Source organism: Balaenoptera musculus, chromosome 2 (assembly GCF_009873245.2).
Source record: "Balaenoptera musculus isolate JJ_BM4_2016_0621 chromosome 2, mBalMus1.pri.v3, whole genome shotgun sequence".
Taxonomy (NCBI): Eukaryota; Metazoa; Chordata; class Mammalia; order Artiodactyla; family Balaenopteridae; genus Balaenoptera; species Balaenoptera musculus.
The window spans coordinates 141,506,188-141,530,240 of NC_045786.1; the positions used below are offsets into that span (position 1 = coordinate 141,506,188).

Here is a 24,053-nt window from a genome sequence, read left to right on the forward strand (position 1 = left end):
AACCCAAAATTTCATGCCTTGATTTAATTCTTTTCCCATTGACATCTTTCTGTGTCCTTTAGAGAGCTCCTGTTCCTGTCCTTCAGCAAGCTCCTGCTCTGTGTCTATCTAAATGACATTTTTTTCCACAGAAAAGCTGTAATTTTACTTTTTTTTGTCTGTGTGACTAATCTGTCCGAGTCCATGATTTCTTTTCTGCAACGTATAATACGAAGGCTTATTTTTCAAAGCAAAACGATATTTTCAAAATTTTGCCCCCATCCCCACTTTAAGATGAGGCATGTTGTAGTGACAGATCACTTGAGATGTTTTTATAATCAGCTTGTCTAATAATTCGTATAGCCTTAAGCATGAAAAACCTTTGAAAACTAAAACTTGGTATAGGAATTCTAATAGCCAGGAACAAATATCAATTTTTATTCATTCCAAAGAATGAGTTGCTGACAGCATTTCAGAGAGCACCACCATGAGACTATAGTCTTTTATTTAGTATTACAACGTGGCCAGTTAGTGTGACAAGGGAAACCTACTTTGGTACCCAAGGAATGGCTGGTTGTGATGATGGGCGGAAGTCAAGATGCTGATGCCTAATGTCTATTCTAGCATTTCCATGTTAACTTTGAAGGTGGGGACGGAAATAGCACCACTACCGACTGTAATCTAAGGAACTTCACCAATCTCACTCCAAAGCAGTACAAAACAGAAAAAGCTAAAAGTCTTAACACATTCCCATTTTCCAGGAAATCCTGTGTCATCTATTAAGAGGGAGGAATCCTGATCCCGTTCCCTCAGGTCCTTGTCACGTTAGCTTTTTGATAGCTTCAATCCACTCTGAACGCTCAGCCTTGCTGCTGGCCTGGATATAATAGTGTGTGTCATCCTTAGTAATCACTTTGAAGAGATTTCCCTGGACATTCCCTTTAACCCCTAGGCAGGAAGAAAAAAAAAATCAGCGAGTGAACATCCATGTCTGCTTTCAGCTGGGAGTAGCTGAAAGTCAACTGAGACACAGACAAAAACACATATCATGAAGTATTTCTTAGTACAAATGTGTATGGTTAGGAAATCCCACCAGATGTGTGCTTTCCTCTGTTCCTCTGGTCCATCCCCTCTCCCTCACCTGTGCCTTAAGGCCTGCCAGTGCTATGTCTGGACGTTCTTGGAAGCCCTCTTGGCCTGCCCCCTATGCAAACCACAGGTCTACAGTCTAACTCACATCAAAGAGTCCAGTATGTTTATGTTAAAAGCAGACACAGATGTGGGATTTGACTTGAATTGTTTAACTTCTTTGAACCTCAATCTCTACATCCATAAGTTAAGAATACTATCCTCCTACCTCAACTGTCTATTGTGAAATTAGTGTGCTAATAGTGTGTTGTCAATCCTTAAGCACTACTGTAAGCTACTGTTCTTAGGTGGAAGCCTATGGGCCAGTAAGCACAGAAAAGGATGGGAAAGAATATTAAAGACAAGGGTCATTTAGTTGTGTTGTTAACACACTAAGAACACCCCACTTGCCCTTTCTCTAATTGGCTTCAAAGCTCACACTATTCATCGTCTCGCTGAGAAAGCCCATCAGCCCTCACAGCTTAGCCCTTCATCAGCAGAGTGTTAACTGAGAGCACAGGAGGGAGGCCCCCGAGATCAGGCCAGGGCCAAAGTTGCCCCTTACCCATGGGAACGCCATTATCCTCCAGAGCAGATACGAGTGAACCACGAAGAGAAAACCCACCCACTGGCCGGTTCTCTTCCTGCAAAGGAAAGGAGACCTGATTAGGAACTGTGTGAAGGCACAAAAAAGAAGAGTCACCCTCTCATCTATAACCACCCGCAGTCAGCCTGCTAAAGTAGTCTGTGAGAGTCATTTGTAACAGCAGTTGAGGCTGAACTTGGACATCACATGGCAAGTTGTCTACACCAGCGAGGAAGTCTGGGCTTCTTCATTCCACAGCCAGCTGCAGCAGTGCCACCCCCCTCCCTGTCCCTCGGCCCTCCCTGTGGTCTAGCAGGGTCCCGGGGTGGGAGGCTCTTTCAACCTCCTTCAGTTTCTCAGCTTAGGGTGGGGTTCCTGACTGAAGCTCAGCAAGGGAGGAACGTCCATTCTTATTTCAAAAAACAAATGAATACATCTACCAAGACAAGGCTGAACAGGCTGACTAAAAGGACATTTTTCTTTTCTTCTGATTGGAATTCGATCAAACCCAGCATGCAGTAATACTTATTATCTGAAACTCAAGAATTATGGCTTAAATATTAAATGGTAAAAGAAACCTTTCAAAACGTTGGTGGGGACATGAGGTTGAGGGGGCAGAATGCATGGACTCTTTGGGTGGAAAGGGGTGAAAAGAGACTAGAAAGCACCAGTTAGGAGTCTCTTTATCAGCCCACCTCACCTTCCCTAGGCACACAGCCAGCTTTGGAGAAACTGAAAGACGCTTTTCCTCTCAAAACAATGTAGATCCACTGAGCAGGATCCACTGAGCAGGCAACAATGTGATGAAAGAAAGGCGTGATCAGACTGCGAGGGGTAGCCTGCACTGTGGAAGGAAAGGCATAGTGGGTGGGAGTTATGGTAGGGGTGCTGGGAGGAAGGGCGGAGGTGAAGCCAGCTGCCTGCTCTGCTCTGGAGAGACGTGTCTGGGAGCATGACAAGGCACTCACTTTGGAAGGGTCGTAGTAATGCAGAAAAGCTGGGTCCTTCCTCAGAACAAAGCGCCGCACCTTCCAGTTTTTCCTCTTGTGCCCCTGAGGCAAAGAGAGGGTGCAAGGCTCATCAGTGACAGCTCTCAGTCACTTCCTCCCACCTCCGTGCCTCCAGTGCGGAACCTCGAACCTCCCAGCCAGCCTGCTCCAACGAACAACTTTCTCAAAAGAGCCTGGAGACCTGGGGATTGCAGTGACGTGTCATGGGCTTCACGGCTCAGTGACACTTCACCAACAGCACTGTCACCTTTAGCCTAGTTGACACAGCCAAAGAGGGTCAGCACTGAAAGAAGGGGGGAGCACTGCCTGGACACCACTCAGGGCACACGGAGGACAGGGAGGTCACAGGTTTCAACTGGACCAAGAACTCACAGGCAAAGTTGAACCCAATTGCACCAAATTTTAAGCGTCAACTTAGTCCGAAAACAAACCTATGCCTACAGGTATATATATGTGCACTTATATACAGTGAAAACCACTTTGGCATTCTACATCAGAAAAAGAGTAAGGCGTAGTAAACAAACTTATGGTTACCAAAGGGGAAAGGGGGTGGGGGAGGGATAAATTAGGAGTTGGGGATTAGCAGATACAAACTATCATATATAAAACAGATAAACAACAAGGTCCTACTGTATAGCACAGGGAACTATATTCAATATCCTGTAATAAACCATAATGGAAAAGAATAGGAAAAAGAATATGTATATATATATTTATAAATGAATCACTTTGCTGGACACCAAAAACTAACACAACCTCGTAAATCAACTCTACTGCAAAAAAAAAAAAAAAAAAAGAGTAAGAAACAATCAATTATATGTTTAAATCTAAGCATGGAAGATACTGCCGTGCGTGTGACTGTGGCTTCACCCCTAGATCACAAAGCTTCCTTAGCTCTCTAGCCTGGAGCACCCCGAGTCCCTCTCACACCCTCCTCCTCTCCCAGGACCTCACTACCTCCCCTCACCAGACTCCCTTCAGGCCCAGCAGAAGCAGAACCCTTGGAATAAACAGGCAGTTACGTGGACGGTAAGCAATCTAAGAGCAGAAGGGGATCCTGATACGCAAGAAGCAGGTGACAATGACAACGAGTGCTCCAAGAAGATGGGAACGGTGCTGAGCAGCGTTGTACAGACGCACACATTCACGTGGCGTGTCAGGAGCGCACAGACACAAGAGGTGTGTAGGAGATTGGCTTACACCTCAGGTGCCGGGACGCGGCAGCTTGGTTTGCAGGCACAGGTGGACATGCCGCAGGTGTGACTGTGACCCGGCTGTCCCCGCTTAACGTGGCCGCTCTCCCAACATGGTAGGAGCAGTGGCCATGGTCAGTTTTTAAACACGGAGATTACACTGTAGAATTTCACCTTCAACCTACTGAAGTAGGTGGAGAAAATACTTCTCAAGGGGGCAGGCAGAGTCCCACAAAAGCAGGCAGAGACCCCAGGAAGCCTCAGGGAGCAGAAAGCCAGCAAAGGCAAAATGCCAACCAGTAGGCAATGCCCTTCCAGACAAATAAGTGAACTGGGCAGTGACATAGGCATTGTTTTCTAATGCTGCGATAACTACTTGCGTGCACTTTTCCCGGAACGCCCCCTTGTCTGGGGCTCGTGTATGCGCGAGTGGACACGTGCATGCCCCTTGATTTGCTCCTGGTGGCTACCACTGGACCCTGACTTTAGCAGGTTCTGCTGATAATTAGTGCCCCTGGCAGTCTCAGCCCTTCCCGCCCTTTGTGGGGATTCCTGCCTCCCCCGAGCTTGAGAACTGCCCATCTGCTCCCCCCTCCAAGGCGGCCATACCTGCTTGGCCAGATAGCCTTGCTTTACCACTGTGCCACTTAACTCCACGGTGCTGAGACTGATTTCTTCCTTGGAGCTTATCTTCCTCTTGGAGCTCTCAGCCTAGCGGGAAGGAGAGAGCAAGAACTCTGTCACCTAGTTCTAGGCTGTGGAGGCTACCGCGGGGGAAAGGAAAAGCCTCCTTACAGAAAACCCACTCCACCTGGGGTGAAGCTGTTCCCCCAGCCTTGGCCTCTCACCCGTGACTGTGGACCCCCGCCCCCCCCCACCCTGTTGCCTCTTCCTCTCTCTGCCCCTGTGGCAACAGGAACCCACTCCTTAACTTACAAAAGTGTACAGGGCCATGGAGTCATCCAGGAACTGCTCAGCCAGATCCCCAGAGCGAATGGCTCCCGTGCTTCGGGTGCCTACCGGCCTAAGGAAGTTCTCCTCCATGAGCATGGAGGCCAGGGTCACAGCCTCCAGACGGCTGGCTGCAAAGTTGCTGGAGATGAGCCAGTCCACCAGGGAGGAGCCTGCATTAGGGCAAGGGCAGCGCCCGTCAGACGACAGGCTCCAGACCAGCTTCCTCAGGGTGCTTGGCTGTGACCTCATTGACCCTGACCTCTTGGGCAGCCTGGCATAGCCTTGGGGCTCTGCCCTAGAGCAGACCGAAGGCCCCACCTGCTGCTCAGAGCTGTGGCCGCACTCACATGTGGCCATCTCAGGCCAGCCCCTTGGCTGGCAGGCAGCTCTGGCCTCAACACAAGCCGGTCAAGCACACTGAGTCCCGGATCACCAAGTCCCAGGTTTCCAGTGCCTGGCCCAGCCCCTGAGAGGGGAGGCTCACCTATGAAGGTCTTTTTGTAGGTACTTCCCTGCTCCATGTTGGGGCTTGGCCGGATTCCGCTGCTGCTGTCATGCATCTTGTCCACGATGCGACTACACGGAAGGAAGGCAAAGGAGAGGGACCCTTGTCACACTGACAGGTATGAGGGAGGGTCCAAGAGTCGTTGCTAAGGGTATAAAGCACATGGCACATGGCATGATACACATCGCAAAAAAAGGGGTATTCCCTTATGCATCAGAATTTGAGAGGTAGGATTTGGGGACGTTTCTTTTTCTTCTTGCTCATCTAAATGTTCTAATATTTCTAGACTAGACAGGTATTACTTTTGTAGTAGAACTAATGAGCTGTGGCATTTAATTTAGAAACAAAAGAATGTTCAGTAATGATTCTCTATGATCTACTGCATAAAGTTCAAACTCCTCCAGCTACTTCTCAAAGTCACCCATCACTTGAACCCACACCCGTCTGCCACTGGTCCTCCTTGCACTCACCATGGTTCAGCCGCACCCTAGATGCACAATCAAGATCCCAGAGCCTGGTATGGAGCTTTTTGGTAGTTTTGCTGCCTGGAAGGTTAGGGGGTATTTCCTGCAGATGGGCTGATGTAAGAGATTCCATGATGGGAACTCCTTTCATCCGTCCCTACTTTAGAGTATCACCTCCACTACTGTTTTCCTTCTGTTCTGTGGGATGATTCCTGCCACCAATGGAAGATCTTTTCTCATTCTCTGTTTATGTACTTAGGCTGGAAAGCCCCTGAGATGAGACTTTGTTTATTCTCATTTGCATCTCCTGAGCACCTAGAGCAATGTATGGCATGCAGTAGGCACTCAATAACTGTTTCCTGAATGAATGAATAAATGAATGAATGGATGAATGGATGAAGAATCCCACAGAGCGAGAATGCAACCGCTACCAGAACACATCGTTCTTGCCCCCAAGGCTGCAAACAAGACTAATGACTTGGGTGAGCAGAGATTCCTGGGGAGCTGTCACATAGCCCTGAGCACCCTGGCTGAAACTGAAGAGAGGGTGTCAAGACACTGAGGGGGGCAGGAGCAGCAGAGGCCCCAAGAGGTTCCCAGGGCAGGTAGGTAGGGCCACTCCCAGGCAGAGAAAACAATGTAAACAGGACAGTGACAGCGAAAGGCCCTGAAGCACAATGGTGGTACCAGTCAGGCCAGGGTAACAGCCACAGGCCGCTCCCCCCGCCAAACCCCACCCCAACCCTGCATCCCCGCTGCACACAGACAGAAGAGTCTGCAGCCAAGCCAGGTAGGGCAAGGGCAGGGCCCAGGCACTCACTGCAGGCTGATGTGAGGGGGCAGCTTGAAGGAGTTCTTCAATATGTGGAGCTGTTGGACCTTCCCCGGCTGCCCCGCGTGAATAGCTCCTGTTATCTCAAAGGCCCAGGCGTCCCTCTCCTCTCGAGAACAGGCCTCCAGGAAGTACTCCGTGGATGTTTGAGTCTTCAGCTTAATGAGGAGCTGTGGGAAGACAGCCAGTCAGACCAAGCAGGCAAGAGAATGCTGGCTGGGCAGCTAAAATGACAGAACCGAGGCGAATCTGGGAGGCCACGTGGTCCAGTGACTGCCAAATGCCCGACCACTCAACCACACCCCAGCTGGTGGTCTTTAAAAGATTTGCTTGTACACCTCCAGTGACGGGGAGCTCACCACCTTTCCCCTTGGACAGACTCATTAGCATAGGGTCTGCTTCCTGGGCACTTGGTCTCTCTGCTCCTGATTCTGCCTTCTAGAACCACATAAATTGAGCTCACCTCCTACGACAGCCCCTGTGCTGAAGTGGGAAATGCACAGGCTTCCAGGTCAGACTGATATGGATACTTAGCTATGGACGTTTGGGCACGTTAAAGGACCCACTGACTCTCAGTTCCTTCACCTGTCATATGAGGCTATTAATGCCTACCTTGAAGGAACTGTTAGTTCTGCTCCTCTTCATCCTCTTTCTAATCGGGTCTAATCATCCCAAGTCTTTCACATGTTCCTCATATGATACTGTTTAAACTTTCTCAACCAGTTTATGCCCTGCTAAATGTTCTGCAGTTGGTTCAACATTCTCATAAAATATGACCCTCGGAATGGAACAAACTGCTCCAGGGAAGGTCTGGGGGTACAAGGCAGCACGGGCTTGAGGTTTCATTAGCAGTGGCATCTTCAGGGCTTGATGCTCTGTACAGTCAGCTGAGAGTCTTTTTCAGGTGGGCCACATCTCCTCCATCTTTTAAATGGGCATTTAGGGGTTTTTTTCAGACATTGTGAGATTTTGCATTTTGATCCTACTAAATGTCATCTGAGTAGACTGGGCTCACAACTTCTGTTGGAAAACAGAAGGATTCTGTCTCATTCTGGTTCTGTTTTCCAATGTATTAGCTCCCACCTTGCTTTGCTTGCAAACTTCATCAATTCCTTCACCTAAACAGCAAAAATGGATAAGACAAGGTGGGCTCACGGTCCCAAAGAGTACCATGAAGCCGTTCCTCCAAGTTAACATGGATTCACTCATCAACATCGTGGAAGGATGAGTTCAACCAGCACCCTGTCAGTCTGTAGTTTGCCATTTTAATGAAAAGATCTCAGGAGAGACTATAAAGTTCCACATGAAATCCAGACACACTTTTTTATAGCTTCCCTAATTAAAAATAAATTAACCACACACACACACACACACACACACAGATGATACACTTTATAACTTGTTCTTAGTGAACCTACTGACTCCTCTTGGCTTATTTCCCCTCAAGTAGTCATGAACTGGCAGATGACAACTTTCTCTGTTTGAGAATTTTACGTAGAATTAGCAAGAAGTTCACAGCTCCAGCTGGCAACTTGTCTCCTTTTTTGAAACACAGAACAAAGTTTTCCTATCACCAGCCTGTTCTACCAGCACTTCTGCTCTCCACTGTTCCTTAAAGACTATGAAATGGTATCAGGTCAACAAGTTAACTTATAGGGGAGGAGGAGTCAAGATGGTGGAGTAGGAAGAGGTGGAGTTCACGTCTCCTCACAACTAGGGCCCCTACCAGGCACTGGTCAGGGACCTTGGAAACCTAAAGGGATGGGAGGAATCCCCGAACAACCGGGTAGGATGTTGGGGGGAAGGGGGAGGGGAGGAAAAGTGGAGGCGGGATGGGACTGGCACCCCTGAGGGGCGGCTGGGGGAAGGGAGGGGTTCCCAAGATTGGAGGAGCCCACCCATGGAGCAGGGATTAGCAGGGATGGGGAGAGACCTTTGGGGTATTGGGGGATCGGAGGGGAATGAGGCTAGTGTCTCCCCTGCCTGCTCAAGCCCCAGAGAGCCTGCTGGGGCCCTGGGCCTAAACCTCAGTCCTCTGGGACCCCCTCCAGCCATGCTGCACCTAAGCTCCGCCCCCCACCAAGGCCTTTTCCAGGCTTCTTTTTTTTTGGCTCTTGTTGTGGTTCTGTTTTTGCCCTGTGGTTGTTTCATTTATATTTTTATTTTCCTAATACATTTTTAATTTTTCTAATTTTATTTTATTTTTATTACTGTTTGCTTTTTTTTTTTTTTGCTGCACTGCGCAGCCTTGAGGGATCTTGATTCCCAGGTGAGGGGTTGGGCTGAGCTCCTGTGGTGGAAGCACTAAGCCCAAACCGCTGGACTAACAGAGAACTTAAGACTCCAGGGAATATTAATCGTTGTGAGATCTCCTGGAGGTCCTCATCTTGGCACCAAGACCCAGTTCTACCCAACTGCTTGTAAACTCCAGTGCTGGATGCCTCAGGCCAAACAACCAGTAAGACAGGAACACAGCCCCCCATCAAAAAAAAAAATGAGATGACAAAAAATATGTGACAGATCAAAAAGCAAGGTAAAAACCTACAAGACCAGATAAATGAAGATGAAATAGCCACCTACTTGAAAAAGAATTCAGAGTAATGATAGTAAAGATGATCTGAAATCTCGGAAATCCAATAGAGCCACAGATTGAGAAAATACAAGAAATGTTTAAAAAGGACCTAGAAGAACTAAAGACCAAACAACAGTGATGAACAACACAATAACTGAAATGAAAAATACACTAGAAGAATCAATAGCAGAATAACTGAAGCAGAAGAATGAATAAGTGAACTGGAAGATAAAATGGCTGAAATAACTGCTGAGGAGCAGAATACAGAAAAACGAATGAAAAGAAGTGAGGACAGTCTCAGAGACCTCTGGGACAACATTAAACGCACCAACATACAAATTATAGGGGTACCAGAAGAAGAGAAAGAGAAAGGGTCTGAGAAAATATTTGAAGAGATTATAGTCCAAAACTTCCTCAACATGGGAAAGGAAATAGCCACCCAAGTCCAGGAAGTGCAGAGAGTCCCATACAGGATAAACCCAAGGAGAAACACACCAAGACACATATCACTCAAACTAACAAAAATTAAATTCAAAGAAAAAATATTAAAAGCAGCAAGGGAAAAGCAACAAATAACATACCAGGGAATCCCCATAAGGTTATCATCTGGTTTTTCAGCAGAAACTCTGCAGGCCAGAAGGGAGTGGCAGGATATATTTAAAGTGATGAAAGGGAAAAACCTACAACCAAGATTACTCTACCCAGCAAGGATCTTATTCAGGTTCAACAGAAAAATCAAAAGCTTTACAGACAAGCAAAAGCAAAGAGAATTCAGCACCACCAAACCAGCTTTATAGCAAAGGAACTTCTCTAGGAGGGAAACACAAGAGAAGAAAGAGACCCACAAAAACAAACCCAAAGCAATTAAGAAAATGGTAATAGGAACATACGTATCAATAATTACCTTGAATGTAAATGGATTAAATGCTCCAACCAAAAGACACAGACTGGCTGAATGGATACAAAAACAAGACCCATACATAGGCTGTCTACAAGAGACCCACTTCAGACCTACAGACACATACAGACTGAAAGTGAGGGGATGGGAAAAGATATACCATGCAAATGGAAATCAAAAGAAAGCTGGAGTAGCAATACTAATATCAGATAAAATAGACTTTAAAATAAAGACTGTTACAAGAGATAAGGAAGGACACTACATAATGATCAAGGGATCAATCCAAGAAGATATCACAATTGTAAATATTTATGCACCCAACATAGGAGCACCTCAATACATAGGGCAAATGCTAACAGCCATAAAAGGGGAAATCGACAGTAACACAATAATAGTGGGGGACTTTAACACTTCACTTACACCAATGGACAGATCATCCAGACAGAAAATAAATAAGGAAACACAAGCTTTAAATGACACAATAGACCAGATAGATTTAATTGATATTTATAGGACACTCCACTCAAAAGCAGCAAAATACACTTTCTTCTCAAGTACACATGGAACATTCTCCAAGATAGATCACATCCTGGGTCACAAATCAAGCCTCGGAAAATTAAGAAAACTGAAATCGTATCAAGCATCTTTTCTGACCACAACGCTATGAGATTAGAAGTCAATTACAGGAAAAATACTGCAAAAAACACAAACACATGGAGGCTAAACAATACACTACTAAATAACCAAGAGATCACTGAAGAAGTCAAAGAGGAAATAAAAAAATACATAGAAACAAATGACAATGAAAACACAACAACCCAAAACCTATGGGATGCAGCAAAAGCAGTTCTAAGAGGGAAGTTTATAGCAATTCAATCTCACCTCAGGAAATAAGAAAAATCTCAAATAAACAATCTAACAATTTAACAATCTAACAATCTAAACAATCTAACCTTACACCTAAAGCAACTAGAGAGAGAAGAACAAAAAAAACCCAAAGTTAGTAGAAGGAAAGAAATCATAAAGATCAGAGCAGAAATAAATGAAATAGAAACGAAGAATCCTATAGAAAGATCAAAAAAGTTGGTTCTTTGAGAAGAGAAACAAAATTGATAAACCTTTAGCCGACTCATCAAGAAAAAAAAGTGAGAGGTTTCAAATCAATAAAATTAGAAATGAAAAAGGAGAAATTACAACTGACACCACAGAAATACAAAGGATCATAAAAGACTACTACAAGCAACTATATGCCAATAATATAGACAACCTGGAAGACATGGAGAAATTCTTGGAAAGGTACAACTTTACAAGATTGAACGAGGAAGAATTAGAAAATATAAACAGACCAATCACAAGTAATGAAATTGAAACTGTAATTAAAAAATCTCCCAGCAAATAAAAGTCCAGGACCAGATGGCTTCACAGACTAATTCTATCAAACATTTAGAGAAGAGCTAACACCTATACTTCTCAAACTCTTCCAAAAAATTGCAGAGGGAGGAACACTCCCAAACTCGTTCTATGAGGCCACCATCACCGTGATACCGAAACAAGATAAAGATAACACACAAAAAAAAGAAAATTATAGACCAATATCACTGATGAATATAGATGCAAAAATCCTCAACAAAATTCTAGCAAACAGAAACCAACAACACATTAAAAGGATCATACACCATGATCAAGAGGGATTTATCTCAGGGATGCAAGGATTCTTCAATATATGCAAATCAATCAATGTAATACACCATATTAACAAATTAAAGAATAAAAACCATAGGATCATCTCAATAGATGCAGAAAAAGCTTTTGACAAAATTCAACAACAATTTATGATAAACTCTCTAGAAAGTGGGCATAGAGGGAACCTACCTTAACATAATAAAGGCCATATATGACAAACCCACAGCAGACATCATTCTCAATGGAGAAAAACTGAAAGCGTTTCCCCTAGGATCAGGAACAAGACAAGGCTGTCCACTCTCGCCACTCTTATTCAACATAGTTTTGGAAGTCCTAGCCATGGCAATCAGAGAAGAAACAGAAATAAAAGGAATACAAATTGGAAAAGAAGAAGTAAAACCATCACTGTTTGCAGATGACATGATACTATACATAGAAAATCCTAACGATGCCACCAGAAAACCACTAGAGCTAATCAATGAATTTGGTAGAGTTGCAGGATACAAAATTAATGCACAGAAATCTCTTGCATTCCTAAACACTAACAATGAAAGATCAGAAAGAGAAATTAAGGAAACAATCCCATTTACCATTGCAACAAAAAGAATAAAATACCTAGGAATAAACCTACCTAACAATACAAAAGACCTGTATTCAGAAAACTATAAAACACTGATGAAAGAAATCAAAGATGACACAAACAGATGCAGAGATATACCGTGTTCTTGGATTGGAAGAATCAATATTGTGAAAATGACAATACTACCCAAAGCAATCTACAGATTCAATGCAATCCCTATCAAATTACCAATGACATTTTTCACAGAATTAGAACAAAAAATTTTACAGTTTGTATGGAAACACAAAAGACCTCGAATAGCCAAAGCAATCTTGAGAAAGAAAAATGGAGCTGGAGGAATCAGGCTCCCCGACTTCAGACTATACTACAAAGCTACAGTAATCAAGACAGTATGGTACTGGTGCAAAAACAGAAATATAGATCAATGGTACAGGATAGAAAGCCAAGAGATAAACCCACACACCTAAGGTCAACTAATCTATGACAAAGGAGGCAAGAATATACAATGGAGAAAAGACAGTCTGTTTGCTGGGAAAACTGGACAGCTACATGTAAAAGAATGAAATTAGGACCCTACCTAACACCATACACAAGAACAGACTCAAAATGGATTAAAGACCTAAATGTAAGGCTGGGCACTATAAAACTCTTAGAGGAAAACATAGGAAGAACACTCTGTGACATAAATCACAGCAAGATCCTTTTTGACCCAGTTCCTAGAGTAATGAAAATAAAAACAAAAATAAACAAATGGGACCAAATTAAACTTAAAAGCTTTTGCACAGCAAAGGAAACCATAAACAAGATGAAAAGACAACCTTCAGAATGGGAGAAAATATTTGCAAATGAAGCAACTGACAAAGGATTAATCTCCAAAATATACAAACAGCTCATGCAGCCGAATATCAAAAAAGCAAACAACCAATCCAAAAATTGGCAGAAGACCTAAATAGACATTTCTCCAAAGAAGACATACAGATGGCCAAGAGGCACATGAAAAATGCTCAACATCACCAATTATTAGAGAAATGCAAATCAAAACTACAATGAGGTATCACCTCACACCAGTCAGAATGGCCATCACCAAAAAATCTACAAACAGTAAATGTTGGAGAGGGTGTGGAGAAAAGGGAACCCTCTTGCACTGTTGGTGGGAATGTAAATTCATACAGCCACTATGGAGAACAGTATGGACGTTCATTAAAAAACTAAAAATAGAACTACCATATGACTCAGCAATCCCACTGCTGGGCTTATACCCTGAGAAAACCATAATTCAAAAAGACACATGTACCCCAATGTTTATTGCAGCACTATTTACAATAGCCAGGACATGCAAGCAACCTAAATGTCCATCAACAGAGGAATGGATAAAGAAGATGTGGTACGTACATACAATGGAATATTACTCAGCCATAAAAAGGAACAAAATTGGGTCATTTGTAGAGATGTGGATAGACCTAGAGTCTGTCATACAGAGTGAAATAAGTCAGAAAGAGAAAAACAAATATCGTATATTAACGCATATATGTGGAATCTAGAATAGAGACACAGACGTAGAGATCAGACATGTGGACAAGGGGTGGGAAGGGGAGAGTGAGATGAACTGGGAGATTAGGATTGACATATATATACCACCATGTGTAAAATAGATAGCTATTGGGAACATGCTATAAAGCACAGCAAGCTCAGCTCGGTGTTCTGTGACGACCTAGATGGGTGGGATGGGGGGTGGGTGGGAGAGAGGTCCAAGAGGGAGGGGATATATGTACACATATAACTGATTCACTTCATCATACAGCAGAAACTAACACAACACTGTAAAGCAACTATACTCCAATTTTAAAAAATTACCACCCCCCAAGAAAAAGTTAACCTACAAGTTCCAAGGTTTAATTTATTGAGACCCAGAGTCTTAAATGCACCTAGAAAACTAGGTTGCCTTCTTAAAACTGTCTCACTTATCTGTAAATCTTTCTTTTTTATTAAGCATTTATTCAACAAACATTTACTAAGCATCTGCTATGTGCCCAGACATTGTGTCTGGTCTGATGATCCTACAAGGAAGAAGATGCAGACCCAAGTCTTTCACCAGGCTCAGCACTCCCCAGCAGTCCCATCCCACCCCCACGGAGAGCTATGCTGTCTCTTTTAATCAGTGGCATTTCCAGGTTTGCAGTGGAAATTACAGAATGACATTTCACTTTTGCAGCCTCTTAGGCTGGAATGATATTCAATGCCTCCCTCTCCCTTGCCCTCAACATCCAGTCAACGATGTCCTGTCAATGTTGCCTTCATAATGTTTCCTCATGTTCATCCTTTCTTTCTGCCTCATTTCATGCCTGATTATTTTAACAGCTCCTTTTTGTTTTCTATTTGAGAAAGATTTTAAACTATAAAGAGTACAACCAAACACCGTAAACCCATTACCCAGAACTCACTGTCATTAATATTTTCTTATACTTAGAAGATTCATCAATTTGTCTAGAAGAGCCAAAGAAGAAAAACATGATAAGAAAGAAGAAAATGGTAAGATCCCTTCTTTATGGAACTAGTTATCTTATTAGGAACTGAGCTTAGGTCCTCATTTTGGTCTTCCTAAGAGAGTTTTCACCAGCCCCTTCTCTCAGTCAAGACCTTCAATGGCTCCCTATTACCTGTACCTGGTCCCAGCCAATCTCCCACCACTCCTTCAGTGAACATACCCTTTGGCCACAGTGGCCATCCTCATCTCCAAATGTATCCCTAACTGTCCCTTCACTTTTACCCAAGACCTTCTGCCTGCCTGGAACCTCTGCCTCTTTCCTCTTTCAGATCTTTGCCCAAACCTCTGTCCCTCTCACAGCTGTACCTGAGCAGACAGCCTATGATGGCGTTTTCCTCCCCTTCAGCAAGACAGTGTTCTCTGCGGCTAATAATGTTTGTACCAACATTTGGAACTCTGAATGTTCTTCTGTTAATCACTTGCTTTCATAATAAGATCATTAACTGAAAGAAGCAATCTTACCATTTTCTTCCCTGACACCTCCAAGCCCAGCAAATTTCTTGGCACTTAATGGGCCCTCAGTAAATGATTAATTCAGATTCTTTTTGATGGTAGAGTTGAAGCTGCCCCGGACTTTGGAACACGTACCCCTCGGGGGATGAAAGTCATCCTGTTGAACCCCAAGTAGCAGTAATGATTCACATTTATGTAGTGTTCTCCTAGCCTACAAGGTGTTTTGACCCACCATTACCTTCATGATCCTCATCACAGCCGTGAGAGAGAGTCAGGTGTCATTATTTTATCCCATTTTATAGATGAGGGACTAAGGCTCGAAGAGATGCAGTTACTTGCCCAAGGTCACATGCCTGGTACGTGACGCAGCCAGGATTTGAGTCTAGGTTTTTCAGTAACTCAGCTCTTCCCACGGCCCACACCACCTTCACCAAAGAGGCCAGAGACGGGAGGGTCCGGGGAGTGGAGGGAGGGGCTGGGAAGCGGGGGCCTTCACTTACTGGTCGGTTTCATACTCCAGGCAGGGGCATGGCAATGGTGCAGCCATCCAGAAGGATGCGGCCCTTGGGAGGGATCACTTTCCGACCCCCCCTCGAGCTTGGGGTAGTAAAGCAGCGCGTGTCTGCCGAAGGATGAACCATCGCACCTTCCAGTTGTGGGACAATGTGACCCTGAGGACAGACAGGAGAACCCTGAGGTGAGGTGGCCGAGGGGACAACGTGGTGTCCAGGGAGAGGTGGCCCATGGCACAGGTGACCAGACTGTGCCATGGGATCGACTCTCCAATAAGGGGGACGGCATTATCCTCTCTTTCAGCTTAATTTTATTTTTTACTTTGAAATATTTCAGTTCAGAGAAAAGCTGAAGAAAATTATAAACTTTTTTACAAAAGTGTTTTAAGAGTTAGTTTTTAACGTGATAAGCTCCAATCACTTCTCAGTATTTTATTGTGTAACTCCTACCAAAAAATAAAAAGGGTATTTCCAACATAACCACAATACAATCATCAACATTAGGAAATTTACATGAATATATTATTTTCATCTGTTCCACAAACTCCGTTCAAGTTTCACCAATTACCCAATAATGTCCTTAATAGCCAAAGGATCCAGTTCAGAATCATATGTTTTATTTTCATTTTCATGAAGAAAGCATGAGCTTTGGATCTCTTTGTCATCTCTTTTGAGTATGTAACAAAGACCTTTGGCATTGACTTTCTAGTTCCATTTGTTTCTTTTTTTCTGGTTATAAGCCTTGAAAGAAACTGCAAAGTCAACAGAAGAAAAGATCCTGCTACTAGGAGACAGCCTTGTTAACATTTTTGTATTTCCTTCCAGTCTTTTTCCCTTTAGTTTTTACTTTCTAGTTTTTTTAAAAATCAGGATATACATATATGAGTTTTATTTTCTAGTTTTTCTTTGCTGACTTTGCCAAGCATCTTCTCACACCATTAAATTTCTTTAAAAACATGTCTTTTAATGACCACTAGGTGGATGCATCATTTCCTTGTCCATCTCCCGTTGTTTGTAACTGAGGTTGTTTCTTTTCTTCACTATTATAAACAACTCTGCAATGAATATCCTTGCACATAAATTTTGGTCTGCATCTCTTAATTTTTTTTCCTTAGGATATATTCCAAAAAAAGAATATTGCTACTTGAAGAGTGTGGGCAATTTGTAAAGTTGAAGCCACAAATTGTTAAGGACCCTAACATTTTTACCTAGCCTGCTGTGACAGGCCTAAAAGGCAGGGGAGTTTGGGGGGCTCTCCGGTGGGTCATGCAGCCAGTGGACAGGATAGTCAGGTGAAGGCAGAGAGTCCGTTTCTAGAACAGAACAGTGGATGGGAGAATGTCTGCTGAAGAATCAGAATGAAATGATTTTGTATACGCTCATGAAAGTGACTTTCTTGGCATGTTTCCCAGAGCAGAGCCCAATTAGGGCTGGATTCTAACCAAGAGAGATGCACTTTATCTGAATCACTGTCCCCGATTCACTGGTTTCCTGACCCAGCATTTATTAATTTCAAAGGCCCCTTCAGTTCTCACATCTGTGGTGCTGCAATTCTGTTCCACGCTCAGCGTGCGTGTACTGACTGTGTTAGGGAACCGAAAATTGTCGAAGGAGTTGACTGTGTGAGCACTGGTCTACACCAGACCACATAGCCCAGACTCAAGTCCCCTCGCCCAACAATCCCTGCTGAGGGGGTCCTGGCGCAGCATTAGCAGTAAAGGCAGTTGCTGGCACACAGGTGTGGCTCCGGCATGGGGGCCGGTGTGAGGCAGAGAAGGGGAGGGGGCAAAATAGTCTTAAACCTTAAGACATAGGTGTTCTGAGCTGAATTATCCCCCCCTCCCCATTCATATGTTGAAGCCCTAACCCCCGACTACCTTAGAATGTGACTGTATTTGGAGACAGGGCCTTTAAAGGGGTGATTAGGTTAAATAAGGCCATTAGATGGCCTTAATCCAATCTGACTGGGGTCTTCATGAGGAGAGGAAATTTGGACACGCAGATGTCAGGGAGGCATGCACACAGAGGAAAGGCCATGTGAGCACACAGCAAGAGGTGCCATGTACAAGCCGAGGAGAGAGGTCTCAGAGGAAACCAAACCTGCCAACAACTTGACCTTAGACTCCGACCTCCAGAACTGTGAGACAATAAATCTCTGTTGTTTAGGTGGTCCTGTCTGTGGTAGTTATAGCAGCCCTAATAAACTAAAACAACCGGAAAGGAGAAAGGGGCCTGGAGATGTTAGGGAGAGAAGTGTAACCGACAGAAGTTGAGCAGAACAAACCAATAGAGATAGGGCTACGTTTCCTGGACAAAATGCTACACTTCCCAGAATCGATGGCAGGAAGGAACAGGGAGGTGGCCGGGTTGCTGCCAGTCCTGTGCATGGGGCACTGATGCATGTTTCGCAGCCACCAAGGTGGCAGGATAGTGGTGGAAGGACAGGTTCTTCTGACACCCAGTCCCCAGAGTTACCAGGGACAAGTGGCAAACAGTGTCGGCAGTGACGTTCCCACAAGAAACGTCTGGTGGTGCTGTTGGATATTTTTGTTTGGCTGCATCATCTCTGGCTGTATGGTACCCGGCCCTCCCAAATATTCCTGAGTTATTTGATATTTATTATTCTCTCTGAAATCCCTTCTGTTGAAACTTGCTAGAGTGGACCATGTTATGAGCAGCTAAGAATCCAGACTGACAGCAAAGGAGAGCAATCCAAGAAAGGCTGATGAGATAGAATCTACTATGTAGGTAGAAAACTCGGAACAGCTGGTGACTTCACTGTGGCCGGAGGGGAGTCCCTGAAGACATTTAAGCAGAAGGATGACAAGCGTAGGTTCTCATGTTAAAAAGATCAACAGACCACACCGGGGCAGAACAGCTGAGTAAGGTCGGCCAGACCGGAGCGGCCAGCTCAGCTGGTGGTTACTGTAATAATCCACAAAATGGGAAGGAAAGCCCCATTATCCCTGCTTCTCAGATAAGCTTCGCCATAATCAGAGGGCGTAAGGGACTCATCCAAAATCAGCAGGCAAATGGTGTCAGAGGCCAAAAATACAGTGGTATAAGCTGAAAAAGAACCCAGGCTTCCCTTCACCTGGGAATCTTCCTCCCTCTCCAGGCTCCTTGTCTGTAAGTGGCTGACTGGGACCAGAGGCCAGTTGGACCACGAATGGCTTAGAGCCCCCTTAGGGGGAAGGAGGAGAGTCCATATGCTGGGATGTAACCCTAGGACTGGGCTTAAGAAGCACAGAATGGGACTTCCCTGGTGGTGCAGTGGTTAAGAATCCGCCTGCCAATGCAAGAGACACGGGTTCGAGCCCTGGTCTGGGAAGATCCCACATGCCGCAGAGCAACTAAGCCCGTGCGCCACAACTACTGAGCCTGTGCTCTAGAGCCCACGAGCCACAACTGCTGAGCCCACGTGCCACAACTACTGAAGCCCGCGTGCCTAGAGCCCGTGCTCCGCAACAAAGAGAAGCCACCGCAATAAGAAGCCCGCGCACCGCAATGAAGAGTAGCCCCCACTAGCTGCTCTCTGCAACTAGAGAAAGCTGGCGCACAGCAACAAAGACCCAACGCAGCCAAAAATAAAAATAAAATAAATAAATTAATTTTAAAAAAAGAAGCACAGAATGTTACAGCTGGAGGACCCTTTGAAAAAGCCTATACTATACTCCCTAACTTTAATGATGAGGAAACTGAGGCCCAGAAAGGTCTTGCCCAAGACCCTACAACCCCAAAGAAGCAGAGATGGCATTTTTTTGTGGGTTGAATTATGTCCCCCCAAAAGAAACACTGAAGTCTTAACCCCATGGAACTGTGAATGTGATCTTATTTGGAAATAGGGTCTTTGCAGATGTAATCAGGTTAAGATGAAGTCATACTACATTAGGGTGGCCCTAAGAACACTAATATGATTGGTGTCCTTATATGAAGAGGAAAATTTGGACACTGAAAGACACACAGGGAGAAGATAGTCATGTGATGATGGAGGCAGAGATAGAATGATGCATCTACAAGTCAAGGAACAGCAAGGAGTGCCTGTGTGAGATAACAGAAAATGCAATATATTGCTCTCTGCCCCCAGTTCTTGGTACAGAGCTCCTGAACCCCCTGTAATTTCCTGGGTGACAGGAGTATCTTTTGTGCTAATGAGGCAACTCTGGGTGGGCTCCTGGGTGAGGGCTGGTCACTGGAAAGACCACACCATGATTAGAAGCTTGGAATTTTCAGCGCCCCCCTCCCATTCTCTTGAGAAAAGAGAAGGGCTGAAAATGGAGTTAACAATCTATCATGCTTACATGATGACGCCTCCATAAGATCCCAGAAATATGGGATTTGGAGAGTTTCCAGGCTGGGGGACACACAGGGGTGCTGGGAGAGTGGTACACTCGGAGAGGGCACAGAAGCTCTGGGCCCCCTCCCACATACCTTGCCCTACACATCTCTGCCATCTGGATGCTCATTTCTTTCCTTTATCACATTCTTTAATAAGCTGGTAAACATAAGTTAAGTGTTTCCCTGGAACCTCTGATCTATAGCCAGTTGGTCAGAGCACAGGTGACAACCGGGGCTTTTGACTGGTGTCTGAAGTGTGTGTGTGTGTTGGGGCACGGGGGAGGGCTGGGCAAGCAGTCTTGTAGGACTGAGCTCTTATGCTGTGGGATCTAACGCTGTCTCTGAGTAGATAGCGTCAGCACTGAGTTAAATTGTAGGACACACACCAGGTGTTGCAGAGAATTGCTTGGTGTAGGGAAAAACCTCCACACATTTGGTGACCAGAAGAGTCAGAAGTGAAGTGTTCTGTGTAAAAGTAAAGGAACCCCACAGGATAGAGAAACACACAGTGGGGAAGAACTAGGTTTTTCCTACACAGGAAGGAAAAATCTGCGTGTTTCCTTTACAGCCTGCGAATACAAGAAACAAAAGCGACAAGGAAGGATTCTCCCCTGCAGGTTTCAGAGGGAGTGTGGCCCTGCGAACACCTTGATGTGAGACCTTTAGCTTTCGAAACTTCTTCTAGCCTTCTTGCTTTTTTCTTCCAAGCAAATTTTTTCCTTACTCATACCATTTATATTTTTACTCTTTGGATTATAATATTATAAACATTTTTAACATCTGCATAACGGTAATTCACTTGTAATCATTTGTTTATTTGGGGGGACATATAGGTAGTTTCCAGTTTTTTCACTACAGAAATAACACTTTGTTCCTAAAGCTTGTATGGCATTTCCTGGGGATAGAGTCCTACAAATGAAATTTCTAGGCCAAAGCGTGTTGACACTGCCATGTCATTTTCTGAGTGTTGTTTCTGAGGTACGAGCCAGGCAGCAATGCCTGATTCAGTGCTTCAGCTGCTTCTTAAAGCACAAGCAGTCCTACCCACACAGATCCGCCTTCCTTCCCCCTCACCCTCCTTCTACAGCCAGGCCAAGTGAGCACTCTGCATTTCTGTCGGGAGCTTTGCTTCTTTCTTGTCTGGGCTGGATTAAGAGCCAAATCCATCATGCCCCTGCCCGTCTCCTGCTTTGCCCTCACTGGTGATGACTGTTCTGTACTCTGGGTTTCCAGCTTGGGCCCTGCCCCACTTCTGGACCGTAAACCCCCCCTGAATCTGTGGAATCCCACCGTCGCAGCCCTGCACCTTCTCCAGTGGCCACGGGGGCTGCTGTTGCCATCCAGGAGGAGAGGGGAAAGGGGGGAGAGGGAAAGCCCGACTGATCAGCAGGCAGGGGCTGTTAGCAGGGGCAGGCGCCCCAGGGGCCCCATCCCCGCCTTGTAGGAAAGGGTGTGGCTTCCGCTTGCCTCAGGGTCAGGCTCCAGCTCCAAACTCTTGTCTTTGGGTTTGGCTGGAATGTGCTTTAGGTATTTCAGCCAAGGCCCTCGGTGGGCTTTTGGGGCCAGACCTGGTTGACTGTCCTCACTTCCCTGTACCCTGTACTCCCTTAGCTGCCACCCTGGAATGGGTGGCCCATCCGGAAGAGAACTCACATCCTCCCTTCCCTCCAGCCCTCCCCTGACTCTGCGTGGTGGTGGTGTTGGTGGGGAATCATATAAGGTAACCCCCAGGAACAAGGGGACGCCCCAAAGGGCCCCTCTGCGAGGGCTTGTCCTCAACAGGCCCCTACCAGGGCTCGGCTATCCCAGCAATCAACAATGCCCACCAAAACCCCCTGCCCAAACCCCTCTCCCTCTCACCTTATAAGCTGCAGGAAAAGTTCCCCATAGGTGGTCTCTCTAAGGTGCAGCTGCCTCCACAAACTGTGAGCGACCAACCTATCACTTTAATCCCAGTGGCATGAAACAGGCGTGGAATTTTGTACCTGCTTGTATCCACTCTGACCCTTGATCCGGCACAGCCTCCTACACCTCCTCCTGCTTACAGTTTTGAGCAAACAACACACCCGCCCTCCTATGTCAAATAATGTGTAAAATAACATGGCTGCATTTCCTATTGAACAGAAAGTGACTTTGAGACCTCAGGGTTGATCTGGTGGCCAGGGGAGGCCGAATCCCTTCACCCCTCTTCATCCATCCCCCTCCCAAAGCTGTAAACTCAGAAGAGCCAAAAGGCTCATCCCCAGATTTTATGCTCTGCTGTTAGGGTTAGCATAAATGTTTAGCGTGAACATCAATGTTAAAAGAACTTTTAAAAATCTAATTTCCTCTTGCAGCTGCATTTTCATTCATGTTCTACCTTGATCCTATATGTTGAGTTTTTGTGTGGACTCTTGCTTGCTGTGGGAAAGGCCACACGGGGTGATGTGGAAGAAACGAGGATGGAGGTGCCAGTCCCGGCTGTTATTAGTCCTGGGGCTCTAGGCAAGCGATCTCATCTTTCTACCCCTGTTTCCTCATCTGTAATACAGGAATAACAATACCCACCCTGCAGTGGGACAGAAAACGGTTTGGGGGCTTCCCTGGTGGCACAGTGGTTGAGAATCTGCCTGCCAATGCAGGGGACACGGGTTCAAGCCCTGGCCTGGGAAGATCCCACATGCCGCGGAGCAACTAGGCCCGTGAGCCACAACTACTGAGCCTGTGCGTCTGGAGCCTGTGCTCCGCAACAAGAGAGGCCGCGACAGTGAGAGGCCCGCGCACCGCAATGAAGAGTGGCTCCCGCTCGCCACAACTAGAGAAAGCACTCGCACAGAAACGAAGACCCAACACAGCCAAAAAAATAAATAAATAAAATTAATTAATAAATAAAAAAAAAAAAAAAAAAAAAAAAAAAAAAAAAAAGAAAACGGTTTGGAGTCAGCCTGAGTGGGTTTGATCGTGTTTCATCACCCACTCGTCCAGATCCTGAGCTACTTAACCTCTTTGAGCTTCGTTTTCCCCTTGAAGAAAGGGGGGGTGGTGGTTATGTGGGACCACCAACCTGTCAGACTGTTGGGAGGATTAAAGGAGACAACGTCCAGGACTGGTGCACAGTAGGGGCTTAAGAAACATAAGCTTCCTCCTCGCTCACGGGTTATTGTGAAGAATATAGGAGACGATGCATTAACTGGACGGGCGCTGGGGACTACCGAACACACTTTCGTTGTTTTAATACATCATATTTAAATCCTATACGCTTCGTATTTTAGTAAGTTGTTTTAATTAAGCTGTCCACTACGAGTAGCCGCCCCCTGCATCCCACACGCCCTAGCCAAGCGGGATTCTCTTCCTCGCCTGTGCCCTGGCCCCTCTTTTCTATCTAAAGCTCACCCCCAACACCGTCCACCCGGCTCTCCCCACTACACGCGCCTCCTCCCAGCGTGGCCCCAGGCCGCCCGATCGCGGCTCAGGTGAGCCGGCGCCCGCCGCGGGCCCGCCCCGGGCCGTGTCCAGAGAGGCTCCGTTGCGCTCACCCTCTTGACGAGGAAGCCCTCCTTGAGCACGCCGTCCTCCATGTCGCCGCCGACGCGCCCTCCTCGGTGCGCCGTCCCGCGCCTCCCGCTCCTCCGCGCGCAGCTCGGCGCGCGCTGCGCCCAGGAAGCGCCTCTGATCTGGCGCCGGCGCCGCCCCGCTGGCCCGCGCCCAGCGCCCGAGGCCGCGGGGCCTCCCGGGCAGGAAGTCAGTCCTGGACAGGATTTCTGACGTGGTCTCCCCGCAGAAGGTGCCCTAGGGTCCGTGGTTAGTCCTCAGGGGAGTCCCGCCCCCGTGTCGCCTCCCGG

At 45.9% G+C, this 24,053-nt stretch overlaps 1 protein-coding gene across 1 annotated transcript; it reads right to left on the reverse strand.

The window, feature by feature from the left end:
* Positions 1-462: 462 nt before the first annotated feature.
* Positions 463-23,789, reverse strand: PLEK2 (pleckstrin 2). Its single transcript, XM_036841928.1, is given in 11 exon segments — positions 463-927; positions 1,673-1,751; positions 2,662-2,745; positions 4,506-4,607; positions 4,833-5,020; positions 5,335-5,426; positions 6,640-6,821; positions 15,883-15,981; positions 15,984-16,040; positions 16,042-16,053; positions 23,748-23,789. Coding segments are annotated over 11 exon segments (1,065 nt in total). The 3' UTR covers positions 463-799.
* Between the last annotated feature and the right edge of the window lie 264 nt (positions 23,790-24,053).